This window comes from Crotalus tigris, unplaced genomic scaffold (genome assembly GCF_016545835.1).
Source record: "Crotalus tigris isolate CLP2741 ecotype Arizona unplaced genomic scaffold, ASM1654583v1 scf7180000018168.854452, whole genome shotgun sequence".
NCBI classification, from domain to species: domain Eukaryota; kingdom Metazoa; phylum Chordata; class Lepidosauria; order Squamata; family Viperidae; genus Crotalus; species Crotalus tigris.
Window position 1 is genome coordinate 229,956 of NW_024096861.1, and position 17,956 is coordinate 247,911.

Below are 17,956 nucleotides of genomic sequence, written 5' to 3' on the forward strand. Positions count from 1 at the left end.
AATATGTGTGGACCTCAACTCCCAGAATTTCCCAACCAGCATGCTGGCTAGAGAGAATTCTGGGAGTTAAAGTCCATACATCTTACACCTGGCTGTTGAATTCTGGGAATTGAAATCCACACATTTTAAAAGTTTTTGAAGTTGAGAAACCAGTAATATGTATGTAAGCAAATTTCTTACAGGAACAGTTTTGCTGGTAACTATAAAAATGTATGGAATTGTCATGAATGAGATTTACAGGTGGAAACTCCCCACCCCCACCCTTACCCCAGAAGACTGGCACCTTCTTAAACCCTGATCTGCATTTCCTTATTCCCAGCTGGGGGCTAAGACAGAAATATTCTGTGAGAACTGGGGAGATAAAGTTTGGCAGAGCCTGAGAATTGGGGAGATAAAACTTAGAATTACATTGAGAAGTTTCTCCATGCCCAGATGTTTACTCAACCTCAGAACAGCTGGAACATTTCCAACCTATCACTCAGTTCTTTTTTTCTCCCTTTCTTCTCTTATGCAGTATTTTCCCACCCGGCCGTCTCTTCTTCCTTCTTCCTTTCCGCCACCTTTCATCCCTTTGTCTCTCTCTCTTTTCCCATTCCCCTCCTCCCAAATTTTCCTCTTTCTTCTACCTCCCTCAACTTCTCTCGACTTTGTCCTCAACTCCTTTTGTTGTTCGGGCTTGCAACCGCTCAGAACTTGCTTTGATTCCGCAGCGAAGGGCCAGATCACGTGCGTTAGTGACAGCCTGTCTCGGCGCGGCCCCGAACACCGCGAGGCTCACATTGGTGCAGCCGAAGCCGCTGTCCATTCCCCCCCCCCCACCCGCCGCCTTCTCACGCAGAGATACATACACTCAGCACAGGATGGGATGGGAAAGTGGGGGGAGCCGGGGCGGGGCCAGGGACGGCCCCTGCCGATCAGCTGTTCGCTGGATTCTATAACAACAAAAGACTCAGCCGGGAGCTGAGACGGGCCGACGCAACAGGGAGCCTTGAAGGAACTAAGACGATTGCCGCCCTGCCACCTACCTCAGTAGCCGCCGTCCAGCTTCGTTCTGCCCCAACGTTCGCAGACGGTGAGTGAAGCCGCCGTGGCTGCCCTTTGGATCGGGGTGGGTGGCCAGAGCGACTTCCCCGATGCGCGCTGCGCTTGGCGCAAAGGGCGCGCGATCCGCCCGGGCATGTTCCGCCTGGACGGATTGGTCGCTCCCGTCTTTCAGCCGGAGCCTATTTAAAGATCTGAACGGGGTGCGAGGGGATTCTCATCGCCGCTGCCTTTAGGTTTGGCGGCTGCGGTGGGCTGATCGAGTTCCATTCTCTCATCCTTCCGTGGACAAGGAGCCGTCTCCCCCTTCTGCAAAGCTGTAAACAACCGGACCGGTGGCGAGGCGAGGCGTAACGCCGCAATAAAAGTAGTTCCTCTTCCATCCCTCGCTTTTCCCTCCAGAGCCGCGTCCTGAGAAGCCCGCTGGCGGCTTCGAGCTCGCTCGAGGAGTGTAGCGGCGGCTCATCGCAACCACTTGTGGCGCAGGTCTCTTCGCTCTAGCTCCAGCCCCGCGACCTGCTCGCGTTTCCTCGGAGGGAGCGCCAGGCAGGTCAGTCAGCGCACATCCGGAGAGAGACGATTCAGACGGCGATCCGAGAAAGCTGTTCAAACGCAGTCCGCTCCTCGACCGCCCTCGCGATTTCCGTGCGGCTGCTTGGAAGAAGGCGAAGGGATTTCAGAGACTCCTAAGGATGACCGTTTAGATTCGGGGGACGGGGGGGGACGGGAGGAAGTTTCTACTTGGATTTTACTAAAGTTTAAGCTTTACTTTTTATCAGTATTTGGTCTCGAGTGGCATTTTAAATGGTGGCCTACCCGGAGCTGAAACTTGGAATTAGACGAGTGAGATTGATGAGTGGGTGTCGCTGTTAAGCAATGTATGCAGATTGTAAGGACCCACCCCACTTTGCATCTTAAGAAGACAGAACTCTTGGAATAATTCTTCCAACAGGAATCCTTTATTAAGAGAAAATGGTTGCAGGCATGCTAGACAGGACTTGGGGTCCAAGCTCTCCCATTCAAGGTTTTAAGGGGTTCCCCAGTAGTCCCACCCAATCAACCCCCCTTCCAGTGATAGTTTCAAGTATCACAATTCCACCCCGTTTCTTCTTTCTTCCGTCTGGATGGAGACTTCAGATAACTACATGAAAGGCAAATACTCTTCTTTGTTAATGCTAATGTTCTCTGGATGCTAACGCTTTGAGGTTACAATAGGTTACAATAAACACACATTCAGCATTCAGCTCTTTGAAGTCTACTGAAGGAAGTGAGGGCCATAAAGCCCCTTTGTTCTCCCCCTTCTCTCCCTCTTATGGCAGAATCCAAAGAAGGCAGAATTGGGAGTTTCTATATTTGATAATTAAAGATGAAATATGATTGGATTCTGACACAGATTCACTCGCAGATCAATTCCAATGTGTTTTATTCTGCATTTAATATGCCTAGCGTTAAATCGTAGTTTCCCCCAAAATGGATCGGCGTCTGCTATCCAGATTCAGTTTCGGAGTTGTAATTTTGCTGTGATCGCGGAATAGTGGCTGCGGCGATAAAAAAAAAAAAATTAAGGGGGAGAAAAAACGTGGTTTGCGCTTTCAACGCCAAACCGAGTTTAGGGGCGCCTGCGCGAAGGCTGACGGCCGGAAAACATTTCCTTTTCGCTCGAAGGTCACTATCCATTCAGCGAGGACTCTCGGGCGAATACCCAGAAATACCTCAGCTTTAGAGATGCCCATTTAGGCTATCCGCCTGCTGCAATCCTCGGAGTACGCAACTTTGGGGCTGAAGTTGCACCTAAAGCCTGGCAACGCGGCGGGATTCAGGCTCGCGCCGGAGGAGTCGGCGGGCCTCGATCCTCACATTTTAGCATACATTCTTCACTTTCCCTACCTAGTTTGCAACCTGCCGCGGGAGTCGCTTTCGCATTTCGCCGCCTTCTGGTGAGATGGAAGAGGAGGAGCGGGAAGTGCTTGGTCCCGCCCAAAGGGCTGGAGCGGTGTTGGGTTGCCGTCTTCCTTTGCATATCCTGTTTTGTTTAAACAAGCGAGAAGTCGCCTTTTTTCAGCGTTCTTTCTTCCTTAACTACAGTACTTTGGGGCACTTTCCTGGCGCTCAGGTGTGACTAACCCTCCTTGGAGCAGCCAGGCGCTGCCGCTGCTAGGGGGGAATTTGCTGGCGAACGTTTCTTTTCAGGGAAATGTGGCCCAGTTGGTGTGTGTGTGTGTGTGTGTGTGTGTGTGTGTGTGTATAGATTGGATGGATAGATGCAGCTTTGGTGGGGGTGGGAGTCATATAATATCCTAAAATGCATGCACAGACAAGCTGTGGCTCCCATGTGTTCAGTACTACAAACCCCAGCATCAGTAAGCTTAGTCCTCATTGCCTCCTGGATTGTCCTAAGCAAATGTATTCTTGGTATAATAGATCAGTTTGATTCTTTGGAGAGAAGAAAATCATTTTCCCACCCACCTCCACCCCTTTATATTTCAAAAGTATTTTTGTACAGATGCCTCCAATATTGGGCAACTATTCTGTTTGTTTATTTTCACTGTGGGCATGGGTAAACCCAATTTATGTAATCTGATGCAATCTCAGACTTCCACGAACATGAACTCTAATGATTTTAATTAGCTGTGATGCTTGACTAGAGGAAAATAACTCCTTTAGAACAGTTACATTTGTATTCAGGGCAAAAAAAAGTTGGATTGGTACAGTATAACTACAGTATATAAGGATATTCAGATGTATATTTTTCCTCTGTAAGTAACTATTTTAAATAATCTTCTACAGTAAACCATGTCTATGTGGTGTGCTTGATTTGCTGTTTGGACAAGTTCTAAAGCCAATAATCTAAACCTACTGCAGCTCTGTATTGCCTTACCATGCTGCAAATATGCAAAACAAGAAAACTGAAGGATCTGGGTCAATGGTCTCTGGATGAGAACATTGGAACTTAAATCTTTTCAGTATTGAGCCCCCTGCTGGAAACAGTGATATGGTTAAAAAGCAAAAGTATGTTCTAAAAAACAAAGGGAACTTTTAATATTCCTGCAGTATATTTAAAGAAATGACCACAGACAAAAAAGCATGAAGTTTAGGGATTTAGAATAGATTCCAAAACACAAAAAATTGTTTTGTAAGCTCAGGAGAAATGGAGACCAGGAGTATCTTCACACATTGTATTAACCAATATTATCTTAATGCTGGCTTGTTTAGTAAATCATAATTGATTGGGTCCATACAGCCTTTTAAGCTATCAATGGAAGATGGTTAGTTATTTTCTCACTCTCTCTCTTTGATGCTTGGGGGGAAAATAAAGTAACAAACCACATTGCTAAAAGTTAATGACTTTTGCTGCTGAAGTTTGATGATAGAGTCACCATTCATTAAACACTATAAAATAGAATGCAATCCATAGAATACCCTCTGGACTAGGCCAATCCCAAACAGTTCTTATTATGCTTAGCACAGTTGTGACCAACCTGAGTGTTTTAGATGAATGGACTTCCAAGTTCCAGGTTCCTAAGCCAGTGTGACTACTGCTGAGAATTCTGGGAAATGACTTGCATATTTAGAAGGCAGCCAGACTGGGGAATACAATACGCAAGGCAGCCAACATGGGAAAGGAGATATCTGACAACATAAATACATTGCTGATGGCAAAAGGGGAGGTCTCCTTTTCTACAGTGCCCTATGGAAGTCCCATGTGGCATAGCACGACAGGTGGCAGACTTGTCTGGTTTTTAATTTTATGAGCAGTCCAAAATCCACCAAACAGATCCAGGGGTCTTTGTTGAGTATGTGGCAGCTTCCAAACTGGTACTCTGAGTTTAACTCTCAGAATTCTTCTGCAAGCTTGCCTGGTTACCATGCCATGGTAAACACAACATATATAACATTATCATGGCTGAGAATTATAGGTTTAATTGAATGCAGATGCATGATGTGTTTTGTGCTTGTACAGAACATTAACATTATTTTCTTATTGTCTTCTCTGCAGGTTTTTGTAGCAACTGTTTACAAACCATGCCTCTCCTCAGCTGATAAAAGTTTTTATGCACTTTAATCTTCTATCTGCACCCTAAACTTTGATTGGTACGCTGTGGAGTGGTACCTCATCTTGTGGGCGCAAACAAGTGCTAGCCAGAGTCTTGTTTCGTCTTAGTAATGTTTCAGAGGCTGAATAATATGTTTGTGGGAGAACTCAGTAATTTGCCCAGCCAAGAACCAGAGTTCAGTGAGAAAGAAGAAGAAGAGTGGATTCTGGTAGATTTTATTGGTAAGATACCTTTTTAAACAGAATGTCTAAATGGGAGAATTTATACCAGGGGTTCTCAACCTTGGCAACTTTAAGACTTGTGGACTTCAACTCCCAAGTTGCCAAGGTTGAGAACCCCTGATTTATACCAAAAAGTTCTTTATTTGCAGCCAGTAAATTGGGCTAAACATGGGTGATGTGAGGAAGAGAACAATAATAACTTCAAGCTGTTTAGCCCACCTTTTCAAAACTAGCTTAATTTCACTGTGCTTCCTTCAACAATTGATTATAGCAGAAGACCGGCCATTCCTTATTCTTTCTTGTCCCTGCTCCAGTTTGCTCAGTTATTGTTGAACAAAAGGATAAATTCTCAAAGGCTGCTTTCTCCAACTTGGTGGCAGATTGATAGGCAGCAAGGCCAAAGCAATCCTAGAGGTCATGTTGGCTGTAGTTGATAAGGATAGAGGAACACCCAGCTTGGAGATGGCTACTACATGCTTTTGGTTTGGTGTGAAAATCCTTCTTATCCATAGTAGGGGATAATATTCATGTACCTTCCTCAGGTAAAGGAAGTGGAATTTTCAATGTAAATATTGAAACTAAGTTAGTATGATTCCTGTTTTTCTCTATGTACACACACACACACAAAATGTAAGATATAGGTATTAATTAATTCCCAGTACACTCTCTGGGTATTATTTTTAATTTGATGGAATGTTTTATATATGGTACTTAACATGAACTGCTTGATTATTTTTTGATGTTGTAAAGCTATATATAAATTCTGTAAACAATTTATACATTGTTCCTATAAACTAGTGATGGCGAACCTTTTAGAGACCGAGTTCCCAAACTACAACCCAAAATCCACTTATTTATCGCTGGGTGCCAGGTGGGCGTGGCTGTGGTCATGATAGACTGGGTGGGCGTTGCCAAGGTGGACGTGGTCACCTCGATGTTGCTAGTAGGCAGGGTTGGGGGAGATCCAGGGGGCTCTGGCAAATGGGGCAGTAGGCAGGAGGCTCATCCTGTGGGGTGAGGCGAGGCAGGGTGGGGTGCCATTGTCGCAGGGCAAGGCGAGGCAGGGGCCGGGGCAGCTGCTGCCTGACACCACTGGCCTCCGCACACAGAGGCCAGTGAGCGCATGGGGGCCGACAGTGTCTGTCAGCAGCCACAGCCTGTCGGCCCCACTCTGGGGCTCCGCAGTCCGCTGCCAGAAGTTCAGAGAAGCTGCCTCTGAGCTGGCCGGCCGGCCGACAGCTAAGGAGGTGATGCAGTGGGTCGTGCCTGGGAAAAGGAGAGCATGCGAGGCCAGGAGAGATGGGATGGGGGGGAGGGAAATCAGCCATGCTGGGATGCATCTGGCCATGTGGGACCTCGGCAAGTTAGCAGGCGGCTGGTTGAAGAGGGGCGGTTGCCATCTCCGGGACATGGTGCGCGTGCTCACAGAGAGGGCTCTGAGTGCCGCCTCTGGCACACGTGCCATAGGTTCGCCACCACTGCTATAAACTAATCTTCCATAACTAGGTCCTCTATGAGTTGAGATATATGCTGTTAATCTATATAGAGGTCCCTGGCTATTAGAAAGCTAACTTTAGAATATCCAGTCTCCATTACTTTCATCAGCTCTTGTATATCTCAAAGACTGTTGTAATTCCTGACAGATTCCTGTTCAAGCTTCTCTACTGTTGATGAAGAAGAAGAGGAGGAAGTGGATAACATCTGCAAACCCCCTCCTGATGACCACTCGCCTATCTTCTCTTGTCTGCCTGATTCCTTGGACTGCTTGGCAGATGCCAGTGAATCCTGCTTCATCCAATTAGACTCATGCCCCCTGGAAGAAAGCTGGTTCATCACTCCCCCTCCATGTTTTACGGCAGGTGGTTTAACCACTCTCAAAGTAGAAACCAGCCCACTGGAAAATCTGCTCATTGAACATCCCAGCATGTCTGTATATGCAATCCATAATAACTGTCATAACCTCAACAAGAACAATTGTGATGAAAAAGAAGAACAGGAGGAGGAAGAGGAGGAGGGGGAGGAGGAAGTGGAATCCCGTGATGAAAGCAATCATAGGTATGTTCTCTATTCTTTGATTCAGGCAAAATGTAGAGGTGCTAGTAACCAAGTGAAAAAATTGGGAAAATTACATTAAGACAGCATTGAAAATTATTATGAGTGGTGTGAATGATACTATGGGCAGAATGCTTTTCTTCTTGCTTCCCTCACTCTGGCCCTCCATCACTGTTTATCATTTCTCTTCTTTGAGCTCAGAGTGTATGGTATCAATACCTTTGTCATTGCTTGCTTGTAAAAGGATAATAGGAGCGAGTGAGAAAAGCACTAAGGTAGATAGATAAGAAAACACCAGGAGATGAAGGTGAGTCTCCTATTGAGATGTGGCCCTTAGCAAGTGTGCAGTGACACTTCAGATTTAGTCTTCTATCATTCATTCAGAAAAGGGCGTATATATATAAATATTGGGAGCGTCTATGGAGATGTTCAGTCATCCGAGTCATGATTGTCTCAAAGCTGCCTTTTTTCTTTCTTTCCAAAGGCAACTGGACTTTCTTTGTTTTTTCCTTGAAGATGTTTCGTTTCTCATCCAAGAAACTTCATCATCTGCCAGAACTGATGAAGCTTCTTGGATGAGAAGTGAAATGTCTTCAAGGAAAAAACAGACTCCACTTTTAGAAGAAGAAAAAAAAGCACTTTTGAGATACAAGCTTTGGAAGTGAAACTGAAGTATAGTGCACTGAAATCAGTGAGAAATGCTCATTTTTGCTCCACATTACTGTTTCCTTTGCAGGTCTGTGGAGAGACTGAATCATCCAGATCATGGTTGTTCAAAGGTGCTTTTCAAAAGGCAACTGGGCTTTCTTTCTTAGCTTTTTCTTGAAAACATTTTGCTTCTCATCCAAAAACTGAAGAAGCTTCTTGGATGAGAAGCAAAATGTTTTCAAGAAAAAAACTAAAGTCCTGTTTCCTTTGCAATTATCAAGATAATCCAAAGATGCAGTATTAATAAAAGTGGCAAGTATAAAGATTTTCAGGCCTGGAAAATGACTCAATGAACAAAGAGCCTTCCTGAATCAGGCTTTGTTAGTTCAAAATTAATATATAATATAGTACCAATGATCTATGCTCATGAAAATTATTAATAGAGCATAAACACAATTGCCCTCTCCATTCTTTCCTTTCTAGCAATTAGTTTTTAAATTGTGCCGCTAGTGAACGATTCAAGAGACAATATGCTGGATTATTCATGATTTTCAAAATCCTCTTTTCAACAGTTCTAAATTGGCAATTTAACAGATCTGATGGCAATTTATTTCCATATTTAAGGAACTAATTCCTTTTAATACTTGTGTTTTTTCTGCATTCGTGCCAATAAATGATACCCATAAAGAAAATCTATCCTGTAGCCACATTTTCCATAATATGTTTGATTTCATATATTTTTACCATTTTAACCTTTTCTATCTTTCGAAGAGGGAACATTCCAGATGCCACTAGTGTTTCTTGTTCAAGAGCTGCTTCACCTCTGTTAACCCCTTTGGTGGTTCTGCTCCTCTTGCCGCTCTACAGTTTCCCTTTAGAGGATCAGAAATATTCTTAATATTTTGAAGTATGACGCTGACATTTTTGACAGTGCCCATAAATTGAGATGATATTTTCATTTAGCTTAATGATCAGGATTTCAGGATCCCTTTCTCAGTGCCATCTCAAATCTTATTAGCATCTACCCCAAATTTGAAAGTTTTGCTCTGTGCATCATTCAGTAACTCTACTGTAGTGCAGAGGAACCGATTTCCTTCCTGAGCCTTGTCAGGAAGATACCTTCTTGGCAATATCTTTTCGTCATCAAAATTGCTTCTGTTGCAAAAGGCGCACTAAGTGAAATTCATATTTCTCAGCAGGGTGAACTGCAGACACAGGTTACATTTGGAGGAGGAAGAAGAGGGAAAGTGAAGGGGCAGTGATTGGATAAAAGACTGACACCCCTCCCCCCATGCAGGACATGTGAATCAAGAGCTCCTTAATTCCCTCTGTATAACTGCCTGTTGCTTGAAGCCCTGTTAATCACCTCAGTCTTCCACTCCCCTTTGACCATGCAGCCAAAGGTTTCCCTCAACTTCCTTTGGAGAAAGAAGTATAGTATCTTTGTATCACTTTGGAGAAAGTGCTGTCCACTGTATTTCAGTGATACTAGATGTCTGGTGTTGCACAGACTTTGGCCCTTGGTTAAATTAAAGAGGATTTATAGTATTAACCTATGTTGTGAGCGATCAAGTAACTACAGGTACTCCTCGACCTACAACCCGTCACTTAGCAACCATTCTAGGTTATGACGTACCTTCCTGGTGGTACTTACAACGGGGATCAAAGTTTTGATGGCGAACCACTCACCCCCTCCCCCAGGTCCATTCACATTAGCACATTTAAGGCACTCAGTAGTCAGCTTACATTTATGGCTGTTTGCAGTGTTCTGCACTCATGTACTATGTTTTATGGCGTTTTTGTCGAAAGTCAGTATTTACTTTTGATTTTCAGCAAAACCAGCCCATAGAAAACCACTTGTTTGCTTAAGGACTACCGCATAAAAGGTCATAAAATCAGGTTGGTCATGTGGGTGATCCAATTTATGACAATCACAAGTTTATGACCATGATGGCTCCATTAGGGTTGGAACGCAAGAACCACCTATATACATAGGTTGGGCCCACATATCCACAAATTGGAATGTGATTGACCAGATTATGAATCATTGTGTCATGTGTTATTGTGGCTACCCATGAAAACTCTGCCATGTGCCCGTGTCCTTGCTCTATAACCAGGCGCTATTAATTCCATCCTTCTGCTTGGAATTTTAGATCTGAAGCCCAAAGCAAAATGGGCCAACACGTCCAATGCTACATTGCTGCACTTGCTGCTCATTCAACCAAGAGTTTTTGTCCTTCCCAGTGGATAAAAGAGTTCAGTGAAAGACAGTCCTTGAAGAGAAACTGCCTCCGTCGCCAAAATCTAACCAGAGATCCCTACACACGGCAACTCAAGAACAGTGGATTTTTTGTTCACCAGCCTTGCCAGCGTCAGTATAATTACTGAGAGTGTTTTGCATTTTTCTCCCCAGAAATAATATTGGCTAACTATTGTGAGACAATGAAGGTGAGAACTGTCTTAGGATGCTCATGAATTGTTTTTACACAATCACTGAGTGTTACAATTCAGTTGAAAACCACTTTGATTTCAGCGTCACAAAATGCCTTTTCAATGTTTGGTTTGTAGCTGGTAAACATATATGCAGTATGTGTAGTAATGTTTGTGTGATTGTGCCTCTTTGCCTCCCTTTGTGAGACTTTATAAATTTTATTAGGTATGGATGGGTTTGTTTGTTTTTTATATTAGTATTTTACAGCCAAGATATAAGGCATCTTTCAGCCATCTTGTAGTTACAGAATTTCTCAGGGTCACCCATACACTTGCAATGATCTGTGTATACTGTAGATTGTCTTTTAAAATATTAACATAACCATCAAAATACAGTTGCCTGAATGGCATTATATTCCTAATATGGAATTTATTTTCTATGTAGCAGTAGAGGGAAGGTGAAGAGGAAAAATGTGTAACCTGATATCTTTCTACATAGCTTTCAAAATCTCTGGTTTAATATGGTTTACTAGTTTCTTGTGCAAAGAAGGTATTTTCTGGAATGTAACAGACCTACAAGTGAAGATCAGTGTGAACTGATCTTTGAGTATGTGTTTTGAGTATATGTTCTAGTCATCCTATTCTTAAATGATGGGGATGGTAGTTCAATATATCTAGCATCCAGTTTGGGAAAGACTACTTTGAAGAACAATAGTAAACTTTTCATAAAAGCAGTGATAAGCCATATTGATCCTTTGGGGGAAAATCCAAAATCTTATTACGTACTTGCTGATAGTTAAAGACCATTGAAATTTAACCAAACATTTTCTAGAATTCTCAATCAGGTAAGAAGCTACAAAAGTGAAATAGGGAGGATGTAAGAAAGTTCCAAAATTAGGCCAGATGTCTCAAGTTTGAGACTTCAAGTTTAAAGTCAGCCCCAAGATGGCTATAGACTGAGTATAGATTCAGTGTTGTATTTTATTGGTTTCAGGTTACACCTGATCTCCACAGACAAAGGAGATGTTATGAAAACACAAAGATTATTAGTGTGGCAAAGAGCAGATAAAATGAAACATTCCTTATTGTCAACAAAGCTAATGAATAATTTTTCTTGGTGCATTGGTCTAAAGTCAATTACGCAAAACAATCTAATGTTACTTAGACTATTTTATAACACAACATTTAATCAAAGGTTCTGGAAACCTGTTGAGGTTAATAGAGCTGAAATGCATAAGTCTTCTGCCCTGGTTCGTTTGAATGATTGCCCGTATGAGTGTTACATTTTTTAAAATCCTGTTTTATTTAACTATGAGGTGTAGAATGTTTTTTCTTCAGGTTTTATTAATTGTGGTTAGGCCAAAAGCTGCACCTCCAATTTTGAACTGATTTATAAGCATGATCTGCCACATTTCAGTCCATTAGATTCAATCTACATCAGATTCATGAAAATTGTATTTTTTTTAAAGAACTGCAATTCACCACTGCCTTCTCAAAATTCAGTACGGGAATATAGTTTATAAAAGGAATGAATAATTGCTGAAGTAGAAATCTGAAATTTCTCTGTTGTTTCTTAGGCAACCTAAATTTGTCACTGTGTAACTGTATATTCCTCACTTAAGCTTAACTAACTTTTCCTTGTTATTCTAAAAAAAAAAAGATTCATGCTTTTATACAGACAATATTTGTCAAATACCCCAAAAGAAAAGTCCAAAGAATTACAAGCAATTTAAAACCACAGATGGCAAAGTCCAGTAGCTTTTTGTTTGTTTTCTGGTTGTCCCCATGTTTTTTTGAATTTGCCATTTGGCTTCCAGGATTCAGGAGATATGTTTCTTTATTAAATTTCTGTGATCTGAATCTTGAATCCTGTCCCTCAGTTTCTAAAAACTGCAAAGGCATTCCTTGTTTTAGTAGTCACTCAGGACCTCTTATTTGTCAAATTCACAGCACCATCACTGTATTTTTTTCTAAAACTCAGGAACCCGTTTCATGTTTGGCTTGGATTTTAAATGGATTAAGTGAAATAACGTACTGTACCAGCAAGTAACTCTTAGCCATCTTCATCTTTTTTTCCCGAGAAAATATTGTATTCTCATTGTCTACTTTTAGGAATTTTAAAATAAAGGCCACATTTATTTCTGAATTCCTGATTTAGCAAGAATTTGAAGTTAAGACTTCTAATTGAGAGGTACAGTTGCTGCCTTTACTGGATAACTTGCTAGTGATGGGGAAATAGAAATACCTGCTTTTCAGTTTTTAATATTGGAAATAATGCTATGGTGAAAGGAATTTTTACACATACAACTTTAAACCTGACTCTTTTCTTGTATATTTATATAGCTTGTTTTATTATGTGCCTGAAACTATTAGAGTATTAGAATTTGCTGTTTTTCAAACAATGTGTGTTTTGTGGTTAGAATATGACTTTTTATATATCTGTATCTTTTTTCCACAAAAAACAAGTGTAATAACTTGTAAAAATGAAGGCCTTGTGCTATGTTGAGTGGTATTTCAATAACTTTGCTGGAACTGTTTTATACATATTATAAACAAAACTGTGCCTTTTTCAATGACTTGTACACACCAGACTTGAATTTGAAGATACAAAAAAGAGGCTTTCTGTTTGGATAAATACTGTATATCAGCCTATGCGTTCTCAATGGCAGCTTGTTTGTGGAGCCATTTTCCTTGTATCTGTGGCAGAACTTTTGGTAAGCAAGATTTGGCCATCCTGTTGATACCATATACAGGTTACAGTACTTAACATTTCAAAATGATCAGAGCCTGAACAGTTACTACACCCCGTTCTTATCCTGGAATGAGAAGGGAATATGCCTTGTTAGTTATGAAATCCCATTGTCTAATGACAGTTGGTTTTGATATAGTACCGTTTCCTTAATTGATTCGCCTACAGCAGGGAGCAATGGAGCACCTTCAGAAGCAATGAGTTAGACTTCAGATTCATAGTTTCTTTGGCCCTTGATCATGTTGGCTGGAGCTGAGGACTGTTGGAGTTCGAGCTGACCCATAAGGAGGTCATAATGTTGCTTGTCTTTCTGCTCCATCATAATCTGCAGTTCTGATCTCCACCAATGACATGTCATTTGATAAAAACTGTTTGACTACTGTGGGTGAGCAAGGAAGGTCATTTTTCTCATGCCATTCTAATGCTTAAACTTTTTGATTTTCCAGTCATTTAAAACTTAAACATTTTGCTTCTGCTTATTTATTCATTTACCAAACACACTTTATTGCCTTTATATTGGTGATAAGCGCAAAATGCTGCAAAACAGGCCCTTGTTAAAACAGGACATCAGACCTGTCACTCTTCAGATGGATTAAAAGGCGGGGGGGGGGACTTTTAACAAGATTTTAAAAACTGTTCAAACTCAACCAGTTACTCAAGTTTGATGGATTTCTAGCCTGTTAATTTTCAGTTTCTTTGTATAGTCTATTTCTTCCCATTCTTGTATCTCCATGTGAGCAATTAACTCTGGTCCAGAATAGGAATCTAATACAGGATAATTGAAAATGAATGACAAAAAGAAAATTGATTTCATCTAATTGTTTTTCCACTCTTTTCGTTTTGAAAATGCATGGGACTCATTTTTCATTCATTTTTACAATGATCTATTCCCATGAAGAAGACAAGTTTTGCAAAGTAACTGTATATTTTAATGTGTATGCACAAAAAGGTAATATTCCCATATTTCGAAAACCAGAGTGGTTAGTAGAAGTTTTCCACTGTCCCAATTTATTAGACTCAGAACACATAGCAGGCACTTTATGGTTATGTCTACATACAGTACTGTGCTAGGCTAGGAGTAAGCAGTTTCTGGTCACATGTCTATCATGCTTCGTTTGGAGTCTCTTTTAAGACTAGCTGCCGAAATTTGGTGGCTAGGTTTTTTGCTGAACAATACAATGGAATCAAAGCATTTACCTCCCAGTGGCTGCACACTTCCTTAAATGCATCCAAACCACTAAATCCTACCAACAAATGGTTCAACAACTTTTGGCCATGTCCTATCATGTGATGTTACATTAACAGAACTTCTCCTATTCTTTCAGGATGATGTCTTAAGATTGCTGCCTAAAGAAAAGTTGGATACCAGTGTGTTTGTCAATACTACAGTTTAGTTTGGCTTATCCTATGAAACAAATCCATTGAGCAGTTTAACATGTATGAATCGCTCAATCTCACCTGGGGAAATTGGTGTCTTTTGAGTTTTCTTTGTAGGCTGTTTTTTTAAATTGATATATTAATGGTAAAATATTGGCACTGTATTTCAACACATTATCAATGTAAATTGTTGCATTTTATTACACTCAAAGAATAGCCAGACCAGGAATTTTGTAATGAAGGCCTTTCAGATCAGTTTCTCTCCCATCTATTCCTTGTGTATGTTATATTTTGGGCAACAGCATCATTGTCATTTGGTCATGGTTTGAATTCCTTTGGGCCACAGTGCAGGTCTATACTGCACTGCAATTTCTTCTGTGAATTCATCACATTAACACTTTGCCAGTTGTGATAGAGGCACAGATATTTTCACATCTAATTTTCTGTCCTGCTTTAATAGGTAGCAATCTAACAGGTCAAATAAAGGGATTTAAGGGTCTCCAGAAAAAAAAGGGAAATTAATTATAGTAACCCATCTATATAACTTAAGTATTTTGTTTCATAATGTGCTCTGGAGAAACAGTCAATAAAAAGGCCAATTGATAAAAAGAGTTTTCAGAATCCAATGTTTGTTCTATATTAACCAGTTCTTTCTGTGTATGTGTGTCTGCGTGCGCACGTGTCACTGCAAAATAATTGGAGTGACAAAAAGTATTTACTGGAATGCTGTGGGGATAACCTGTGTGGGAGTGGAGCAGGCATAGATTACTCATCACACTTCAGATTTAACCCAATTTGCAAAACTCTAAAGATTTAAAAGCTTGCTAGCTTTTTGTTGACTTCAATAAAGTTACATCAAGAATTGAAAAATCCTTCCTTAGTAATTCTGCACTGAGAAGTGTGAGGTACCAAATGATCTCCTAAAATACCTCCCAACTATGGTCTGTGATTAAATAACCTTTGTGTCTAAGGAGAATTCTGATACCAATTGCAATAGGTAAGGGAAATGTAATTGTGGAACAAGTCTTTTCATAGAGAAAGTTTCATCTCTGCAATTCTTTGCAGGGCTAGAAAAGTCTGAACCCCAAGACAGACATCAATGATGACAAATACCACCAAACTATTTACAATAGTTTTTAAGAAGAGACTGGACAGCCATTTGTCCAAAATGGTGTAGGGTTTCCTGCCTGAGCCCCCTAGGGGGTTGGACTAGATGACCTCCAAGGTCCCTTCCAACTTTACTACTTTTATACTACTATTATACAATAAGTAAACCAGTGGTGTGACTTCAGCTGCTTGAGATTTTTAGTCTTTTTGTTTCCCATCTCTTCTGAATCTGGTTTCAAATGCATCAAATTTGTAAAATATGTAAAAATTTTGTAAAAATTATTTTGTACCTATTTGAACACAGAGAAACTTTGGATACAGGCATGTTTACCCATTTGTGGGTCAAACCAGCTAGCAGAGAACTGCCAGCTAATTAAGATTTGCCCTAAACAGATTAATCTTTTCCCTTGCTTTTACGCTCACCATCAAGGAAAATTTCCAGTGTCTTCAAAATTGCAGTGTATTGGCAATTCTGCATTTGGGCTGCTTTTTTCTAAGCAAGCCATCATATTGCTGCAATGGGGCCTTGGGGGATGAGATGCACCCTTTCGAAAATAAGGCAGATATGTTAATGTTTCTGAAACACTGCCTAGAGAATGGTAATTCTTCAACCTATAAAGGGCTTTTGCAAAGGGATATTTTGAAATAATTTACAAGTACAAACCCCTCATTATAGCATCATTTGATCACCAAGGCTCTTGTTGCACAGAACTGCAGCTTTTTCTGGAAGACTTTTCAGATAATGCTTCTTTTAAATATAAAATGTAGTGCAACTGTTGAAAAAGTTGATGGAATTCAGAGACAGGTACCAGAATAGCACTAACTTAACTGATTAATGAACTAACTTAAAATGTGCCCAGATTTTTTTAAAATTAGGGACACTATCTGCTGCAAAACAACACAAAGGTACCTGTGTAGAAATCTGGTGCAAGCTCTCTGTGACTAATAACATTACTGCAGATATATATCTACATAGATAAATTGACATTTTATCTATGAAAAACAGAAAAATATTGTCATCCTGTTTTTTTCAAAAAAATGTTTGAAATTGAGTATAAGATACATTTTCATTTGACTCCTGATGATTTCAAAGACATATTCTTATAGTTTCAAGGTTGGAGAACCTTTTTTATATTGCTTCTAGTGGAAGGAGATATCTTCCAGTTTCAGCCCTGCCTTGCCTTGAGAATATATCTGTTAATCATCAAAAACTTATTCAATCTCAGTTATTCACCATATCCATTTTATCACCTTTCCCCTTGGCACTTTTATTTTCCTTTCCTTACATTTTATTTATAATGTTTTTTATTATTATTTTAGACCAACAAAACAAAACAAAACACAACAAACATTAGACACATACACACGTAATATATCCTTTTTTGTTAACAGCAGTTTGTAACAGTACTCTTCTATTCTTTACATTTCCCCCCTCTTTCTTCTTTGAAATATTTGTCCTTATTGCCCCATTGTTTCTTATTTACATTTTCCTTCTTTCATATTCTACTACTTACTAGGAATCCAACATTATTCATTGTAGTAACACTCATATTTTTTATAAGACTCGACCGGAATTCCATCTAAGCATGGTGATCATACAAATATTCTCATATTTAGTGCATATACTGTTTTTACTCTAATACTATTTCCAACATTAAAATTCACCTCTTTTCATCCAAGTATATTTATTTAATTTTATTTTTCTTTGACATATATAATTCCTCCTTTCTTGTTTTATGCTAATATTGTATATAATGTTTCTAAATGTTACTTTCTCTAGTAATTTTCTATAATCCTATTTTATGTAAACTTCCTAAAGATACATCACATCTACATCCACTTTTACTTTCCTTTCCTTACATTTTATTTAGCTCACAGAAACTCCGTTAACCTTCAACCATCGCCACCAGGCAGATGTACATCATAAAATCAGATGAATTTTTCAGCATCTGGGTCAAGCCAAAAAACTGGCCTTTTGTAGTATACCAACAGACCTTCTCATTTCTCTGCTACTCTATTCTGAACAAGTGCCAGTTGATTCTGCCAATGCTGAATTGCAGGTAACAAGTTGCATGACCCAGGAAGCCATTGGAAAGCCCTTATTGCTAAATGGCCTGGGCAACATAAGTCAACCAATGCTACACTGTCCTTTACTAAGGAGACAACAGCCTCCGACTGTTTCAAATGGTTCTGCAATTTAATTTCCACTTTGAAGTACTTCTGCCATCCTAGGGTTAATCAATTAACCTTTAAATATACCAGTGGTTTTTGTCTAG

At 40.3% G+C, this 17,956-nt stretch overlaps 1 protein-coding gene across 3 annotated transcripts; it reads left to right on the plus strand.

Annotated features, from left to right (window-relative positions):
• The first annotated feature begins 912 nt into the window (after positions 1 to 912).
• TP53INP1 (tumor protein p53 inducible nuclear protein 1) lies at positions 913 to 15,184 on the plus strand. 3 transcript variants are annotated; one of them, XM_039348663.1, is made up of 5 exons: positions 913 to 1,072; positions 1,335 to 1,591; positions 5,039 to 5,317; positions 6,961 to 7,372; positions 10,171 to 15,184. In XM_039348663.1, the coding sequence occupies exons 3-5, from the start codon at positions 5,206 to 5,208 to the stop codon at positions 10,403 to 10,405; spliced, it is 759 nt and encodes a 252-aa protein (XP_039204597.1). In that variant the 5' UTR covers positions 913 to 1,072; positions 1,335 to 1,591; positions 5,039 to 5,205; the 3' UTR covers positions 10,406 to 15,184. The 3 variants fall into 3 exon arrangements, with proteins under 3 accessions (XP_039204597.1, XP_039204595.1, XP_039204596.1); XM_039348662.1 differs by having other exon boundaries at positions 928 to 1,072; positions 1,278 to 1,591; XM_039348661.1 differs by lacking the exon at positions 1,335 to 1,591 and having other exon boundaries at positions 916 to 1,072.
• The last annotated feature ends 2,772 nt before the right edge of the window (positions 15,185 to 17,956 follow it).

What these genes read in the sequence shown, in the direction of transcription:
- TP53INP1 (XM_039348663.1), top strand. Translation starts at nt 5,206, where the DNA reads ATGTTTCAGAGGCTGAATAATATGTTTGTGGGAGAACTCAGTAATTTG. An exon ending in GATTCTGGTAGATTTTATTG is followed by an intron (nt 5,318 to 6,960) that starts GTAAGATACCTT and finishes AATTCCTGACAG; the next exon opens with ATTCCTGTTCAAGCTTCTCT. An exon ending in CGTGATGAAAGCAATCATAG is followed by an intron (nt 7,373 to 10,170) that starts GTATGTTCTCTA and finishes TTGGAATTTTAG; the next exon opens with ATCTGAAGCCCAAAGCAAAA.